The following is a 16,625-nucleotide window of genomic DNA, read 5'->3' on the forward strand; positions in this document are numbered from 1 at the left end:
GATTAACGGGCCGTTCTTACGCAAGGGCTTCCAGTGACTCACTCACTCATAACACAGCCAATGAGACACAGTATGCAAATGTGTCTCGGTTCTCTGCCGTTTCATTGGCTCCAGCTCAGTGTGAGGTGAAGGGCAGTGGCTGGTTAACCGCTACCACAGCCGAGCTCTCTTATGATGTAACAGACCAGGTAACGTTACCGTGGTTTCCAATTAGCGCAACCACAGTAGATCTTCGGGTGGGTTGCGAGCGCTCACAGACCGGTCTGATCCGGGGAGACAGGCTGCCTGGTGACTCACGCCATCGCAAAATTGCATAGAAGCAGAGTGAAGGGAGGCAGGACTACAGGGGACGTCAGTAAGTGCTCTAACACACACCTTCCCACAGAGTAAAGTACAAACTACCCCGTCACCCTCCCCCCATCCCCCCTCCCCCACCCCGAACAGATCTACAGTCACCCCCCCCACCCCCCACCGGGTCCCGGGGTTTGCAGGCAGACTCCTGAGGAGAAGCCGGGTCAGGAGGAGGTGGAGAGGGACCCTTTGGCACGGGGACGCTGTTCGGTGACTGTGGCCATCTTTGAGAATCACTGAGCGTGTGGGCGTGTGTATACTGGCTGGGGGGGGGGGTGCTATCTGAACACCCCTACGTTGATTGACAAGGCCACCTCTGGCTTCCTGCATTTCCCTGCGACCTTCCGCTCTGGTCCCGCTTCCTGGCTGGGCTCCGCCCTCGTGTTCGGACCCCTGCTGGACATGTGGAGAAATGCATGTCTTAGAAACAAAAAAGTCGAAACACGACGTACATATGTGGCACAGACCAACCAATCAAAAATCAGAAAATGGAGAGGCAGAGATACCAAAATACCACAGCCCCGCCCCCTGCCTCGCAGCCCTGCCACTTCCTTAAGCCCCGCCTCCCACCTGACAACCCCACCCCTCCCTCAAAGCCCTGCCCCCTGCCTCATAGCCCCACCCCCTCACTCACAGCCACACCCCTCCCTCACAGCCCCACCTCCCGCCACATAGCCCCACCCCCTGCACCACAGCCCCGCCCCCACAGTGGTGGGGTGATGAGCGCTATGCGAGTGAGCGTGTGATTGGCCGGCGGGCGCCCTACCCTTTCCGCCGGCTCTCGGCCTCCTGCCTCAGCCGCTGCTGGCCCAGCACGTCTCTCAGCGTGCAGAAGTCCCTGTTGCTGTCGATCAGGAGATTCTGTCCCAAACACACACAGAGCACAGAGTCAGGAGATTCTGTCCCACACACACACAGGGCACAGAGTCAGGAGATTCTGTCCCACACACACACACAGAGCACAGAGTCAGGAGATTCTGTCCCACACACACACACAGAGCACAGAGTCAGGAGATTCTGTCCCAAACACACACACAGCACAGAGTCAGGAGATTCTGTCCCACACACACACACAGCACAGAGTCAGGAGATTCTGTCCCACACACACACAGAGCACAGAGTCAGGAGATTCTGTCCCACACACACACAGGGCACAGAGTCAGGAGATTCTGTCCCAAACACACACAGAGCACAGAGTCAGGAGATTCTGTCCCACACACACACAGAGCACAGAGTCAGGAGATTCTGTCCCACACACACACAGAGCACAGAGTCAGGAGATTCTGTCCCACACACACACAGCACACACAGTCAGGAGATTCTGTCCCAAACACACACAGAGCACAGAGTCAGGAGATTCTGTCCCACACACACAGGGCACAGAGTCAGGAGATTCTGTCCCACACACACACAGAGCACAGAGTCAGGCAAAGTCAAGCAGTGGCCACCAGGACTCCAGCCCCCCCCCCACCCCCCCACAGCGCGACTCCCCCCCACCCCCCCTCACCTTCACTCCGATCAGGTCTCCGTCCTTCAGGTGAAACGGGGCGCCCTGCAAACTCTCCGCCCTCTTCTTCTTCTTTCGTTTGGACACCTGCTGGCTCTGCGTGATGTCATCACAGCATCAAAGCATCATTAGTAAAAAAAAGCACAACAAAAACACGAGCAAACCTGCCTTACCAGAGGCCTGCATCACGAAGCAGGATTACTGCGTTAGCTGGATAACAGTGCTGAGTAAAACCCTGTATCACAGAGCAGGATTACTGAGTTAGCTGGATAACTGCGCTGAGTAAAACCTGGAAAAGCTCTTTTTACTGAAGTCCATGTTGCAGATTTGGGAGTGTTCCAGGTTCTATTCAGTGCAGGTATCCAGCTGACTCAGTAATCCTGCTTCCTGGGCCCAGCTCAGACAGGGTTTCAGATTAGCCTCGACACGCAGAGGACAGGCGCTCCACAGTGACACTCCGCCCCTTCCTCCTCCTTCATCTTCCTCACCCAGTTGGAGATGGCCATCCAGGCGTGCTTTTCGGGGAGGTGTTTGGCGATGTGCAGGCAGTCGGGAGAGACGCCGTACTGGGCGGCGAGGGCGTGGTGGAGGGCGCGGGGGGAGCTGTCCCGGGACGTGTCCCAAACCAGCTCCTCAGGGGGGTAGAACTCCTGCTCCCCCGGGATCCCCATCTGCACCCGCAGCACGAGCTCCTTAGGGCTGGGGGGCCGAGTGCACAATGGTTACACACACGCGCATGCGCACACACACACACACACACACGCACGCGCACACTCACACACATATATACACACACGCACACACGCACTACAGCTACACACACACACACGCACACACACACACACACACACACACACACAAGTACACACACACACACATACACACGCACACTCATGCATACACATATATACACACACACGCACGCATGCGCACACACACACACACACGCAAACACACAAACACACACACACACACACACACGCACGCACGCATGCGCACACACACACACAAGTACACACACACACACGCGCGCACTCACGCAAGCACACACTCACACGCGCACACTCACACCAGATTCATGTGTGTTCTTACCCCAGATTCTCCTCCTTCAGTAGCTGCTGGACACACAGTTCTGTCCCACTACCCAACTTCAGGTTCCTGTGTGTGAGAGAAAAAGAGAGAGACAGAGGAGGGGATGAGAGAGAGAGAGAGAGAGGAGGGGATGAGAGAGAGAAACAGAGAGGTGAGAGAGAGACAGAGGGGAGAGAGAAAGGAGGGGGTGAGAGAAACAGAAAGAGGGGGGGAGAGAGAGAGAAGGGGAGAGAGGGAGATGGAGAGAGGGAGAGGAGGGGAGAGAGGGAGACAGAGAGCGAGGGGGGGGGGGGGTGAGCCAGTGTGTGTGTGTGAATAACGGGCACCGAGACTGAGAGTGTGTCACTCCACAGGAGCCCTACTTGAGCGGCAGCTGGTTTCCTCTCAGGATCTTGCTGAGCCTCCTGCCCTCCAGTACCCACACGCGCAGGAAGGGCGGGGCAGGCACACACACGTCCTGCAGAGAGGGCAGGGTCATCACCTACGAGAGAGAGACACACTTTACCCCTCTACCTTTTACAGCGGGTTCATCCGAAACAAACATACATCACACACCCAGCGTCCGTTCCTCCTCTCCGTTTACCTGAGTCTTTAGGTCATCGAGCGACGCTTCCCCCGAAATCTCCACCTGTCCCGCGAACCGAAACTCAGCTCCAGTCACTGTAACGCACCCAGAGGAGTCCTGTCAGCCCTCAAGCCCCGCCCCCCTGACTCCCAAACCCCCGCCCCCCCGCCCCGCGCGTGTCTGCGCTCACCTGCGGCCGGGTCTCCTTCCACCCCGTTGGTCACATGGTTTCCCTGAGCTTCCTGTGAGACGTAGCGGTCGCTCTGCAGCCCGTACAGCCACACTGGCAGTTTCAGGAACCCCTGGGAGGAAAAAAAGCAACCGGCCTCAACAACACAGTCCGTTTGGCACAAAATGGCGCGTAGTGGCACAAAATGGCATCTGTTCAAGTTATCACACACTTCAGGAGAGCAGCTCAGCTCAGGAGCTAAGAGCGGTTGTCTGGCAGTCGGAGGGTTGCCGGTTCGATCCCCCGCCCTGGGCGTGTCGAAGTGTCCCTGAGCAAGACACCTAACCCCTAATTGCTCCCAATGAGCTATTTAAAGCCCAGATAAGGGTTGTACCCTTCACTGAAACAGGGAAACAAGGGCACATCGCGCTTCTTTCCTGAATTTATTATAACATCAGGACAACATGGCAGCCAAGCAGACAGCAGGGGAAGAGGAAGAAAGAGGAGATGTGTTTTTTGGCTGGACCGCAACAGCGGGGCCAGCCCCACAAACGCGAATGTCTGTGACTGAGTGAGTGAGTGATGAAGTTATGCCATTGGTCGGCCGAGTTATGAAGTTACACCATTGGTCGGCCGGTCCAGCCATATGCTAGGTTTTGACCTGGTCTTGTTTTTAACACAGAGGAAAGAGCAAACATGTTTTTTGCACAGGGGAAAGGGGGGCACCTTGGGGGGCAGGCGGCCCTCCGTCAGCACCAGCGTGTCCCCGCTGTGGATCCTCAGCTCGGCCAGAGTGGCGTCCTGCGAAAGACCGACACGAGATAAACTGGGTCAGTCTGGGTTAAACTGGGTCAGTCTGGCTTAAACTGGGGCAGTCTGGGATAAACTGGGTCAGTCTGGGTTAAACTGGGTTAAACTGGGGCAGTCTGGGTTAAACTGGATCAGTCTGGGTTAAACTGGGTTAAACTGGGTCAGTCTGGGTTAAACTGGGGCAGTCTGGGTTAAACTGGGGCAGTCTGGGTTAAACTGGGGCAGTCTGGGTTAAACTGGGTTAAACTGGGTCAGTCTGAGTTAAACTGGAACAAACTGGGGGGGGGGGGAGACAAATAAATATAAATAAAAAGTTTTATAAAAACTGTGTAAATAAACTAAGCATTAATGATTTTTTTTCTCTTCTGAAATGTTGCTTATGAAAGTCTTAATAAATGGGGATGCCCCCGGGGGCATCTTTAAAGCACTACATTCAATTACAAATATAGAAGCATCCAAACCAGCGGGGGGCGCTGTCTGAGCAGCCTCACCTCCTCCGTGAGGGCGTCTCCCACCTCCTCACACCAGTCAGTCTTCCGCAGGTGCCAGGCTTCCCCTGGTGGGATGGAGACAGGACAGTCAGTCCATCACCATGGAGCAGTCTCACCACATTCTCAAAATGGCAGCCAGGACAAACCGTTATGGGGGAAAATACTGTGAAATAGAATCTTTACCTTCCAGTCCCGCCAACTTCACAATCAGCTTCAGACACTGTAACCAGAGAAGCAAACACCACTGAGCACCTAGGAGTCTCTCCTTGTGTGTGTGTGTGTGAGTGAGAGAGAGTGTTTCTGCTGGGAATGAGAGTGATTAGGTGGAAGAGGGTGTTCAATGACAACACACCCACACAAACCGACACACCACGTGCACACACACGCATGGACACACACTTACACGCACACACGTGTGCACACACATACACGCACTCACACTCACACTCACTCGCACTCGCGCACGCACGCACACACACACACACAAACTCACACACCACGTGCACACACACGCACACACACAGATCGGAGCAGACGGGTGTGTGTGTTGCTGCCCACCTCTTTCACTGTCAGAGTCTCCTCTACAGTCAGCTCCCTCTCTGCAGCAGCAGGGCTGTCTGAACCCACAGTGTAGTACAGGAAGAGCTGAGAGAGGCAGGGAGGGAGGGAGGAAGAGAGAGAGAGAAGGGAAGTGAGAGGGAGAGAGAGGGAGAGGGAGGGAGAGAGATAGACAGAGAGAGCAAGAGTGAGAGAGAAAGTGACATAAAAATAAGGTTTTCATTTAGACAAACGCAAAACACCCAATTTGCACTGGAATCAAATATCCAGCTGTATAAGTATATATTGTGTAAATTATAAACAATGGATGTTAAACAAGCACCTGCTAAACTTACATATTTATCATGTAAATGTGCAGCAGAACAGAAGTACATAACTGGACATAATTTGTAAACGTTTATGGGATATAGGAAGTATACTGCATAATGTATATATATAAATGTAACATGCTGTTGGCGGTTCATCCAGCACAGTCATGCGCAGAGCCAGGCCAGGTGGCACACACCTGTGTGGGACCTGGAGCCTCTCCAGGACAGAGGAGCAGGGAGGTCATGAGCTTCACACCGGCCTCCCGCACGCTCAGGTGCTCACACACTGCAGGGAACACGAACACAAACACCCGCACAGGTTCTGAGTCATTCTGCAGCCCTGCGTGATGGACCGGTTACTGAGCGTCTATGGTACAGGAGTTACTGAGCGTCTATGGTACAACGGTTACTGAGCATCTATGGTAGACTGGTTATTGAGCGTCTATGGTACAGGAGTTACTTAGCGTCTATGGTAGACTGGTTACTGAGTGTCTATGGCACAGGAGTTACTGAGTGTCTATGGTAGAGGGTTACTGAGCGTCTATGGTACAGGTGCTACTCAGCAATTCTGGTAGAGGGGTTATTGAGTCTGTACCAGGCCTTTGGGAAATGTCATACCTGGAGGCAGGAGTCTGCCAGTGCTGTCCACCTGCCTCAGACAACACTTCACATCTGCAGAGGAAAGCAAAACGGATACTGAGAGAGGAGACACACAGATGTACACACACACGCACATGCACACACACATACAAACATACACCTACAGAGAGCGTGAGGCTGAAGTGATTGACAGGCTGGACCTCACCTTGGAGCTGGTCCTGCAGCTGTAGCACCTCCATGGCCCTCTGCTTCACCTCCAGCAGCAGCTGGAGAGACACAGGAGCTCCATCAGCATGCTACAGCCAGCACATGTACACACACACACACACACACACACACACACACACACAGCTCTCCCATAGTCAGAGCAGATACACGCTTCAGGAAAAAGGAAAAACACACACACCATGTTTCCAGAAGCAGGCACTTTCCCCCTTCTCCTCTCCCGTTCATCCTGCTCTTCCTCCCCCGCAGCTCCTCTTCCTCCCCGGGGACTGAACTCCACCAGCAGCCAGCGGCAGTCGGATGGGGTTGTCACGGTGACGATGTCGCCGCTGACGCTGATGATGCTGTGGAGGAGGTGAAGAGTGTGGCAGTTTAGGGAGTGATCTACAGTGAGCTCTGTAAAGTTTGCAACAAATAATGTTTTCTGCACTTTGGTTACGCCATGTAGAAAATACAGCACTTTTTATATATACAGCTCCCCATTTCAGGGACTATGTAGAGTGAGATGACTGTTTAAACCGAAATGAGCAAACCTGGTCCTCTGAGACAATTTATGAAAAAAGGATATCGAACGAACCAACAGCAAATCTGTATCGGAGCCTTTTTATATCATATTGTAATTCTAAAGGAGGAGCACCCCCCCCCTTACACACCTGGTGCCCCCACATCCCCCACACACCTGGTGTCCCCACCCCCCCACACACCTGGTGTCCCCCCCCACTCCACACACCTGGTGTCCCCCCCACCCCACACACCTGGTGTCCCCCCCACCCCACACACCTGGTGTCCAGCGCCTGCGGCTCCAGCACCAGGAGGGCGTCGCCGTCCCTCAGGGCCAGCTCCTTCAGCGTCCTGTGCATGTCAGCGGCGGGAAACACCCTCCAGCCACTGGCCCCGCCCCCTCCGCCGCTGGCCCCACCCCCTCCGGCCCCGGCCCCGCCCCCGTCCCCGTTGCAGCCCGGCCTGCTCTCCTGGCACAGCAGCGTGTTCTGGGGCCCCAGGGCCTCCCGCACGGCCCCCAGCGTGGTCCCGCCCGCGAACCCCCGCTCCGTCCGCCGCAGCCCCGCGCCGCCCGCGTCCCCCCCGCCCCTCTCCGCGGCCACGCCCCCCTCCGCCTCCTCCTCCTCCTCCTCTTCCTCCTCCAGGGAGGGCCGCACCAGGGTGAGCAGCACGGGCTCCCACTCCGCCCCAGTCTGCACGCTGGTTCCGCCCACCTAGGGGAGGGACCGGGGGTCAGGGTTCGACAACCGCTCTTTCATCAGGGACAGAGTCTCCTCATAAACACAGACAGCATGCAGGCTAAACAGGGCATTTATACAACAATACATGAACAGGCAGCATGTAGCTCCCTGAGAATAAAACATAACATGGTTTAAATAGTCAGAGCTGTTATTTTTCTTTGAACAGGGAAAGTACGCGGTTTATTCCACGTGCATGCTGGGAAATGTTCCTGACCTCTCTGCCGTTCCAAACGAACAGGTCCGAGCCGTCGCGTGCGCCCGCGGTGTACAGGGACTGCTGGTCGTCTGAAACAGAGCAAACGCACAACACGCCCTTCAGCAAGCTTCCCGCAGGAAGAGAAGCCCGTTATACACACACACTCACACACAGCACATCTGAGGCTGTGCACAAGCCATTATAAAAGTCCCGGGGTGTTTGATAACCTGTGCGCTGCACTGAGCGGAGAGACGGGAGTCCACAGACGGCGTCTCACCTGAAAGCGTGTTGTACAGGTGCAGTCCGGCCGGAAGACTCACCTGAAAGCGTGTTGTACAGGTGCGGTTGGGCCAGAAGACTCACCTGAAAGCGTGTTGTACAGGTGCAGTCCGGCCAGAAGACTCACCTGAAAGCGTGTTGTACAGGTGCAGTGCGGCCAGAAGACTCACCTGAAAGCGTGTTGTACAGGTGCAGTCTGGCCAGAAGACTCACCTGAAAGCGTGTTGTACAGGTGCAGTCTGGCCAGAAGACTCACCTGAAAGCGTGTTGTACAGGTGCAGTCCGGCCAGAAGACTCACCTGAAAGCGTGTTGTACAGGTGCAGTCCGGCCAGAAGACTCACCTGAAAGTGTGTTGTACAGGTGCAGTCTTGGCCAGAAGACTCACCTGAAAGCGTGTTGTACAGGTGCAGTCTTGGCCAGAAGACTCACCTGAAAGCGTGTTGTACAGGTGCAGTCCGGCCGGAAGACTCACCTGAAAGCGTGTTGTACAGGTGCGGTTGGGCCAGAAGACTCACCTGAAAGCGTGTTGTACAGGTGCAGTCCGGCCAGAAGACTCACCTGAAAGCGTGTTGTACAGGTGCAGTGCGGCCAGAAGACTCACCTGAAAGCGTGTTGTACAGGTGCAGTCTGGCCAGAAGACTCACCTGAAAGCGTGTTGTACAGGTGCAGTCTGGCCAGAAGACTCACCTGAAAGCGTGTTGTACAGGTGCAGTCCGGCCAGAAGACTCACCTGAAAGCGTGTTGTACAGGTGCAGTCCGGCCAGAAGACTCACCTGAAAGCGTGTTGTACAGGTGCAGTCTTGGCCAGAAGACTCACCTGAAAGCGTGTTGTACAGGTGCAGTCTTGGCCAGAAGACTCACCTGAAAGTGTGTTGTACAGGTGCAGTCCGGCCGGAAGACTCTTGGCCACCGTCAGAGCCATGTCCCCCTCCCACAGGTCCTGCATCTGAACACACATCAGGCCGGGGGTCAAAGTTCACGCAGCACGCCACGCATATCAGACACTCAAGAGACAGCAAGCGCAAGATCTCAGCTGATCCAACACCTGTGAACTTTCCTGACCTATCACAGAATACCGTTTCCACTCGAGAATCCCTAGTGGATGAACCACAGGCCTGAGTCCAGGGTAAGCTCACCTGGGTCAGGCCCAGGGTCAGCTCACCTGGGTCAGGTCCAGGGTCAGCTCACCTGGGTCAGGCCCAGGGTAAGCTCACCTGGGTCAGGCCCAGGGTCAGCTCACCTGGGTCAGGCCCAGGGTCAGCTCACCTGGGTCAGGCCCAGGGTCAGGTCCAGGGTAAGCTCACCTGGGTCAGGTCCAGGGTCAGCTCACCTGGGTCAGGCCCAGGGTCAGGTCACATGGGTCAGGTCACATGGGTCAGCTCACCCGGGTCAGGTCACATGGGTCAGGTCACACGGGTCAGGTCACATGGTCAGGTCACATGGGTCAGCTCACCTGATAGACGGCCAGGCGTAAGTCTCCCACGGTCTTGCGGCGGTCGAAGGTGATGGTGATGACGCTGTCCTGGCCCCGCCCCACAGGCTGCAGGGCTCCGTTGGTCACCTGGTACTGAGGGGCGAGGTGCAGGCGCACCTCAATGGTGTTTCTGGAGGCGTCAAACTCCTCCCTGCACAAACATCAGCCAATCAAATCAAGCACTGGCGGCAAATGAGGGCTAACCAATCCTGAGGAAATATTTAACTCACCCAACAGTCATACTGTGTATACTGTGTGTGTATATAACAGACAGTGTGTGTGTGTGTGTGTGTGTGTGTGGATGGTGCTCACCGTCTCTGTTGCAGCTGACAGTTCTCCTCCTGGGCCAGCTGAACCAGGTGAGGGGGAACCCTGTAACTGGGGTTTCCTTTCGCTGCCCCAAAATACACACAGCAAGTGAGTGTGGGTGTGATATCCCCAAAACAGTGTGACATCACAAATTTGCTATGATACAACGTGAAAAAATCGATCCGTATCATTACGAATAACGGCAAAACATTCGTTTAAATGTCTATGCTCTTATGGTGGTTTACTGTACAGCAACACTGCCCAACATCGTTTAGATTTTCCAAATCGACCTCGTCATCACCCGCGCTTTTCCTTCTGTTTAACGTGACGTCAGTAAAGTTTTTGCACTCAAAACCGCATTTTGGTTGTATGTGTACACTGTAAGTGTTAGTATCATTCACATCAGTCATTATTTACTGTGTCGGATCATTTTCGCGGCAGGGGAAGCGATACAGCGATGGGGACTGATGTTCGGTTACGCCCCTGCACCCCGCAGACCGCCCCGCGGGAGACGTACCCTCCTCCGGCCTGAGCAGCCCCGCCCGGCGGTAGAACAGCATGTAGGCGCTCTCCTTGCCCTGGAACTGCTTCTCGATGGCCTTCCCCGAGATGGGCGCGACCGTGGAGTCGTTCAGGTCGAACCAGCGGCCGCCGTCCGCGGGGAGCGGTTCCGGCTCCTCCGCGGCGCGCTCGGGGGCGGAACCGGGGGCGGAGCCGGGTGAGGTCGGCGCGGGCTCCGGCCCCGGGGGGGCGGGGCTGGAGGCCTTGAGGGTGACCCGGGTCCCGTTGGCCAGCAGCATGAACACCTCAGAGTGACTCTGCAGAAACTGGGGAGGAGACACAATGCTAACAGTAATGCTAGCAATAGTGCTAGCGATAACGCTAATGATAATGCCAACAATAATGCTAACGATAATGCCAATGACAATGCTAGCGATAATGCTAACGATAATGCCAATGACAATCCTAGCGATAATGCTAATGAAGAGTCGCATTCGTCATGTGTAAAATTAGCAGCGGTCTGATTCGATGGTTTGATTATTTCCATAGGGCCGCACAGCGGTGCAGCGAGTAGCGTTGTCGCTTCACAGCGGGAAGGTGCCAAGCTCCAATCCCAACCAAAGAGTTGCATGTTCTGCCCATGTTCCAAAGACATGCAGGTCACATTTATCTGAAGATTCTAAATTGTCCTTGGACATGAATATGTGAGTGCAATGGATTGGTGACCTGTCCAGGGTGTATTCCTGCCTTTCACCAAATGCATGCTGGGATAGGCTTCAGCACCCATTTCTCCCACCCCCCCATGACCCTAACCAGGAGTAAGCAGTTCAGGAAATGGACGATTTCAACACGATTAAATCCCTTTCGCAGGGATAACGGCGCGGATGAGACACACACCTTTCCGATGGGTCCGTACTGCTTGCGAAACTTCCTGTTCCAGGATATCCCGATTCTGTCCAGCAGCTTCTGCCCCAGCTGGTCCACCAGAACGCTCTTTCCCTCTTCCTGTTCGGAGAGGGGAGCCATCTTGATTTAGGGAGAAAACGCCAGGACCAGGACCGTAAGCGTCAGACAGAGCCTCTCGGCGGGACTGTACCTGGGACAGGATGCCTACGAGCACGGACAGCGGGTCTTCCTTCTCCACCTCCGTCTCACTAACCTTCACCTCCTTCTTCTGAACTTTAGGTTTGGACTCTTCATCCTAAAAAAAAAATCAACACACGCAACATAAATCATATCATATTTCTGTACGACTTCAACTTAAATATGATTTCCCTTCTCACTGAGTTAGTTTTGGTGGACACAGCAACACTTGAATGACCATCTTGAATGAGAAGACGAGGCTTCTGGGTAAACTTGTATTAAAATAACTAAAATGATCTTGGCTGAGGAGATCCTGCTCTCACCGGCGCCTCCCAGTGGCCCAGCTGGTCAATGTCCTTGATGTAGACGTGGTAGTGTCCGCCATAGCAGCCTCCTTTGTGTATGATGACGGAGAAGAGTTCAAAGGTGAACTCTGAGTCCGGCCTGTCTGTCTGCGTGGGGACATTGCATCAGAGTATGAGGGATGAGAAATAACCGAACCAGAGCAAATCGCTAAAACACATGCAGAGAGAAACAGACAGGCAGGCACATGCACATACAAACACACACAAACAGAGCTTGCATTTCAGCCGAAAAATACACTGGCAACACATCTGGCGCCAGCGCGGTCTGCTACCTGCTCACAGAAGGGCCGGAGGTTGATGGTTAGCGGAAAGCTGTAGCGGCCCGTCTCTTTGTAGCGCTCGCACTTGACGAAGTCGAAGTTGAACCTCAGCAAGGACACCGTCAGGAACGGGGGCAGCTTCCTCAGCTTGGCTGACTGCGCACGCGCACACACACACACACACGCACACACGCACACACGCAGGCAGAAGAGGAAAGACAGGAATCACTCATCATGCATGCGGCTCTGTATACACGTATGATGCGGTACATTTAGAAGTTTAGACGGGAACAAAAGTCCGTGACGGGACGTCCCGGCGAGGACAGACCTTGGCAGCCGTGACCAGGTGATCGCAGCGGCTGCAGCGGTACAGGTTGTTCCCCTCGAACATCTCCTCCTCCACAAACATGTTCCACAGCGCCTCCTCCAGGCCACACACGCCCTTCACCGACACTGTGAGGTCCAGGAAGTCCTCCTGAGGCACACACATACAATGCATAGTCATATGGTAATTACTCTAAAACATTATCAACTTTTAAAAGGGCACAACATGCACACACACACATACCACAAACAAAAACACACACATAACACAAACCACACACACGTACAGGAACCCACCTGTCTCTCGCTGGTGTTGCCGCACTCCTTGCACACGATCTGGTTGACGACATTGCCGTGGTAGAGGCGGTGGATGAGGCTGCTGCCGGGGGTTCCCACCAGTGAGCTCTCCAGCGCGCTGAACAGGATGCGGTTCAGCTCCTGCACATCCTGCTGGCTGCTCTCCTGAGAAGGACATCACATCCAATACTCCATTACATCACATCCTGAGTCCCTCCAATACATCACATCCAGAGTCACTCCAACACATCACATCCCGAGTCCCTCCAATACATCACATCCAGAGTCACTCCAATACATCACATCCAGAGGCACACCATTACATCACATCCAGAGTCACTCCCAATACATTACATCCACTCCAATACATCACATCCAGAGTCACTCCAACACATCACATCCAGAGTCACTCCAATACATCACATCCAGAGGCACACCATTACATCACATCCAGAGTCACTCCCAGTACATTACATCCACTCCAATACATCACATCCAGAGTCACTCCAATACATCACATCCTGAGTCACACCATTACATCACATCCAGAGTCACTCCCAGTACATTACATCCACTCCAATACATCACATCCAGAGTCACTCCAATACATCACATCCAGAGTCACTCCAATACATCACATCCTGAGTCACTCCAATACATCACATCCAGGGCTTCAAAACACTTTTCACCAACCCTATGGACAGTCAATGGGTGATGTCACAGTGGTTTAGTCTCTACAGTCTATGGGTGGGGGCTGTCTGAACCGAAAACCCACCCCGGGGAGGGGGGGGGGGTTCTCTCGAAATAGATCATAGACCAGGGGTGATTCAGACACAAATTCATTGCAACATATCTTCCATCAATTACTCTGACCAGCCATTACATTTCCCAGTTAGGACCACAAACTAGACATTATGGCCGAAAACCAGACATCTGGAGGCCCCCGTCCAGAGAGCAGAGCAGAACGGTACCTCGCTGTTGGACCAGCCGAAGCTGTCCGTCAGATCGGCAGTGGAGGCGGCCTGCTGGTCCACCAGCAGCAGCTGGGCAAACAGCCTCTGCAGCTGGAGAGGGATGACCCGCACCTGGGGACGAGCAAACACAGGTATCACACACACCTGGGGACGAGCAAACACAGGTATCACACACACCTGGGGACGAGCACACACACGCATCACACACACCTGGGGACAAGCAAACACAGGTATCACACACACCTGGGGACGAGCGAACACAGGTATCACACACACCTGAGAGCAAGCAAACACACACGCATCACACACACCTGGGGACGAGCACACACACGCATCACACACACCTGAGAGCGAGCAAACACAGGTATCACACACACCTGAGAGCGAGCAAACACACGCATCACACACACCTGCGCAGGAGCACAAACACGTACAGGTATGCCTCCAACAACTGATACCATCCACACAGATGCATACCCGCAGTGGACCATCTATTTAGTGACATTAGCATTAGCATATTTATACAGGTGTGCGAAGAAGCAATTCAGGTAAGTTACCTCGCTCAACAGCAGTGTCCTACCCAGGCGATCAAGCCTACAGCCTTTGGGTTATAAGCATAGTTCCCTAACCCTTGTACTACACTGCCGCCAATATATGCAGCAGAGGTACAGGTTGAGGCCAGAGAGCGTTTTGAGCCCCAGGTGAACGCTCTGTCCTTACCTTGGCCTCCGGTTTGTCCTTGTCAGCAAGACTTCCCAGCTCCTCCGGTCCCAAACTGAATAACTCCTCTGCCAAAAACATCACAGATGCAAAGGGCTGACTATGGACACTGGGGTATGTCATATGCTAAAAATATTCCACGACCGGGGGCTCCAGCAAGATAGGCATTCTAAGCGGTTGGGTCTGACATAAGCTTGTCATGCACGAATGGCACTGTGGACAGTACAGTGTAAACTAAGCCTAAACAGTGAACTGATGTGGTTTCCTCGCAGCCAATTAAAAGCATCACATTTTTTTCATACGACACAGATGCCACCGTTTGTAAAACAACGGGTGCTTTTGAGCTGCATCATTACCTCTGAACTCTGGCGTAAAGAGTAAGGTTTGCAGCAGGGAGTTCAGGTAACAGGTGCCACCTTGGTTCTTAATTCCGCTGAGCTTCACACTTCCCCGCGGTGGGGGAGGCTCGGCGTCTGTCGCTTTCGCGGCGTTTCCGCTGGTGGGGACGGCAGAAAAGGATTCCTCGTCTTCTTCGAACAGATTTCCAAACATGATTGTTTTTTTGCCGTATTTTTTCGCCTCCCGACTCTGTGTCCCGTAGGCAAAACGTTTATGAATTAGTATTAGAGAATAGTTCGCCAACTAGCCGAAGAGAGCTAATATTTAGCCTCATGCTATCTCATCTTTGTCTTTCCCAGCTCGCGATTTACAGCTCCTGGGCACACCCTGGAATAGGCTGACTTCACGGGATAAAACATGGCTAGGCAATACACCAGCTCATAAGCGAACGTCCTACATCAATAGCTAGTTAGCTATTTCAGCTAATTATAAATATTCCCCTTCGATAGAGAACTAGTTACCCCGAGAACGTCCCACAACGCTAAATGAAAATCAATGCATGTGTAGATAGCTAGCTGTTCAGTTCGCCGGCTAACGTTAGCTCACGGACATTCAAATTATATTAGCTACTTGTCGCAAAGTAATAGTAATTAACGTCTTTAACTAGCTTGTCAACTAACTCGCCAAGCTAGATGTGATTGCTAGCTATCTATTTTCCCTCTGGCTAGGAAAAACAAATCCGAAACCTACATGAAAACTCAAGTAAAGCACTGTACGCAGCCATGTTTTCAACTGCGAAGTGTATGTCGGTGCATTGTGGTAATCGTGGTTTTGACGTTGTAATATTAGTACACACTAGTATAACAGTTTATACCTAAATGAACTACAAGTCCCACTTGTTTGTTCGTCCACAAGGTAGACGCGAGCAAATTAATCGATGACGCCCAAGACCATAGACTAAAACCGGATTCCCGACAACCAGCATAATCACTACGAGCTAGCCATTCATAAATTGCTATTTATAACCTGTATATATTTTTATGGACATGATTCATGAATTGACAGTTGAAGATACGGTTTAAAAAACAATTTCAATCATCTACAGTTATATCACTGAAGAATGAATTTGGTCTGTTTTGGTCATCTATTTCTGAATGTATAATTATACACTGTAATATATAGTTGCAATAAGTGCGTCACACGACAAATCAAAGGACAGTAACAAGGAAGTGTAACGTTAGCAAAACGGTAGGTAAGCAAAGGGGTGAGTTTTATTGGACAGGAAAACACAGCGTTCACATTAGATGGTTCACATATTACAAAACAGCATCAACTTTGTTCATGATGATCTTATCGTTTAACATTCTACTATTTTTATACAATTACGTTATTTTTAAACAAGTTAATGAGAAACGTATCTGTTAGCTAATTCCATATAATAATTGTTCAGTAGTTGAGCAACGCAGACTACTGTCTAATAATCTTTTTTTTTTTTAACCCAATCCCCGATTTGAAATGACCAATTATTACCATCAAATTCGCTCGGTGCCTCCTAGGCGCGTAAATACCTCAGGCATGTGTAGGCT

The 16,625-nt window shown here is 52.8% G+C and overlaps 1 protein-coding gene across 2 annotated transcripts; it reads right to left on the bottom strand.

Annotated features, from left to right (window-relative positions):
- Positions 1 to 461: 461 nt before the first annotated feature.
- On the bottom strand, positions 462 to 15,835 carry usp40 (ubiquitin specific peptidase 40). 2 transcript variants are annotated; one of them, XM_035394492.1, is made up of 31 exons: positions 15,057 to 15,835; positions 14,701 to 14,768; positions 13,978 to 14,091; positions 13,007 to 13,171; positions 12,714 to 12,860; positions 12,398 to 12,541; positions 12,084 to 12,212; positions 11,774 to 11,878; positions 11,575 to 11,682; positions 10,694 to 11,003; positions 10,180 to 10,261; positions 9,847 to 10,018; positions 9,255 to 9,339; positions 8,132 to 8,202; positions 7,457 to 7,890; positions 6,858 to 7,020; positions 6,657 to 6,717; positions 6,470 to 6,523; positions 6,049 to 6,137; positions 5,544 to 5,630; positions 5,169 to 5,205; positions 4,986 to 5,050; positions 4,411 to 4,485; positions 3,706 to 3,817; positions 3,534 to 3,610; positions 3,313 to 3,431; positions 2,951 to 3,016; positions 2,347 to 2,557; positions 1,859 to 1,954; positions 1,118 to 1,212; positions 462 to 744 (listed from the first exon to the last, which is right to left on the bottom strand). In XM_035394492.1, exons 1-31 carry the CDS (start codon positions 15,250 to 15,252, stop codon positions 630 to 632), a joined length of 3,852 nt encoding a protein of 1,283 aa, XP_035250383.1. In that variant the 5' UTR covers positions 15,253 to 15,835; the 3' UTR covers positions 462 to 629. The 2 variants fall into 2 exon arrangements, with proteins under 2 accessions (XP_035250383.1, XP_035250382.1); XM_035394491.1 differs by having other exon boundaries at positions 462 to 747.
- Positions 15,836 to 16,625: the final 790 nt, after the last annotated feature.

The sequence above is a fragment of the Anguilla anguilla genome, chromosome 15 (genome assembly GCF_013347855.1).
Source record: "Anguilla anguilla isolate fAngAng1 chromosome 15, fAngAng1.pri, whole genome shotgun sequence".
NCBI lineage: Eukaryota > Metazoa > Chordata > Actinopteri > Anguilliformes > Anguillidae > Anguilla > Anguilla anguilla.

Bases quoted from the DNA above. Each gene is read 5' to 3' on its own strand.
- usp40 (XM_035394491.1), bottom strand. From the start codon at position 15,252: ATGTTTGGAAATCTGTTCGAAGAAGACGAGGAATCCTTTTCTGCCGTC. The intron at 14,092-14,700 runs GTAAGGACAGAG...GCTCGTCCCCAG, and splicing joins AGGACAAACCGGAGGCCAAG to GTGCGGGTCATCCCTCTCCA. The intron at 4,486-4,985 runs GTGAGGCTGCTC...GGTCTTTCGCAG, and splicing joins GAGACGCCCTCACGGAGGAG to GACGCCACTCTGGCCGAGCT.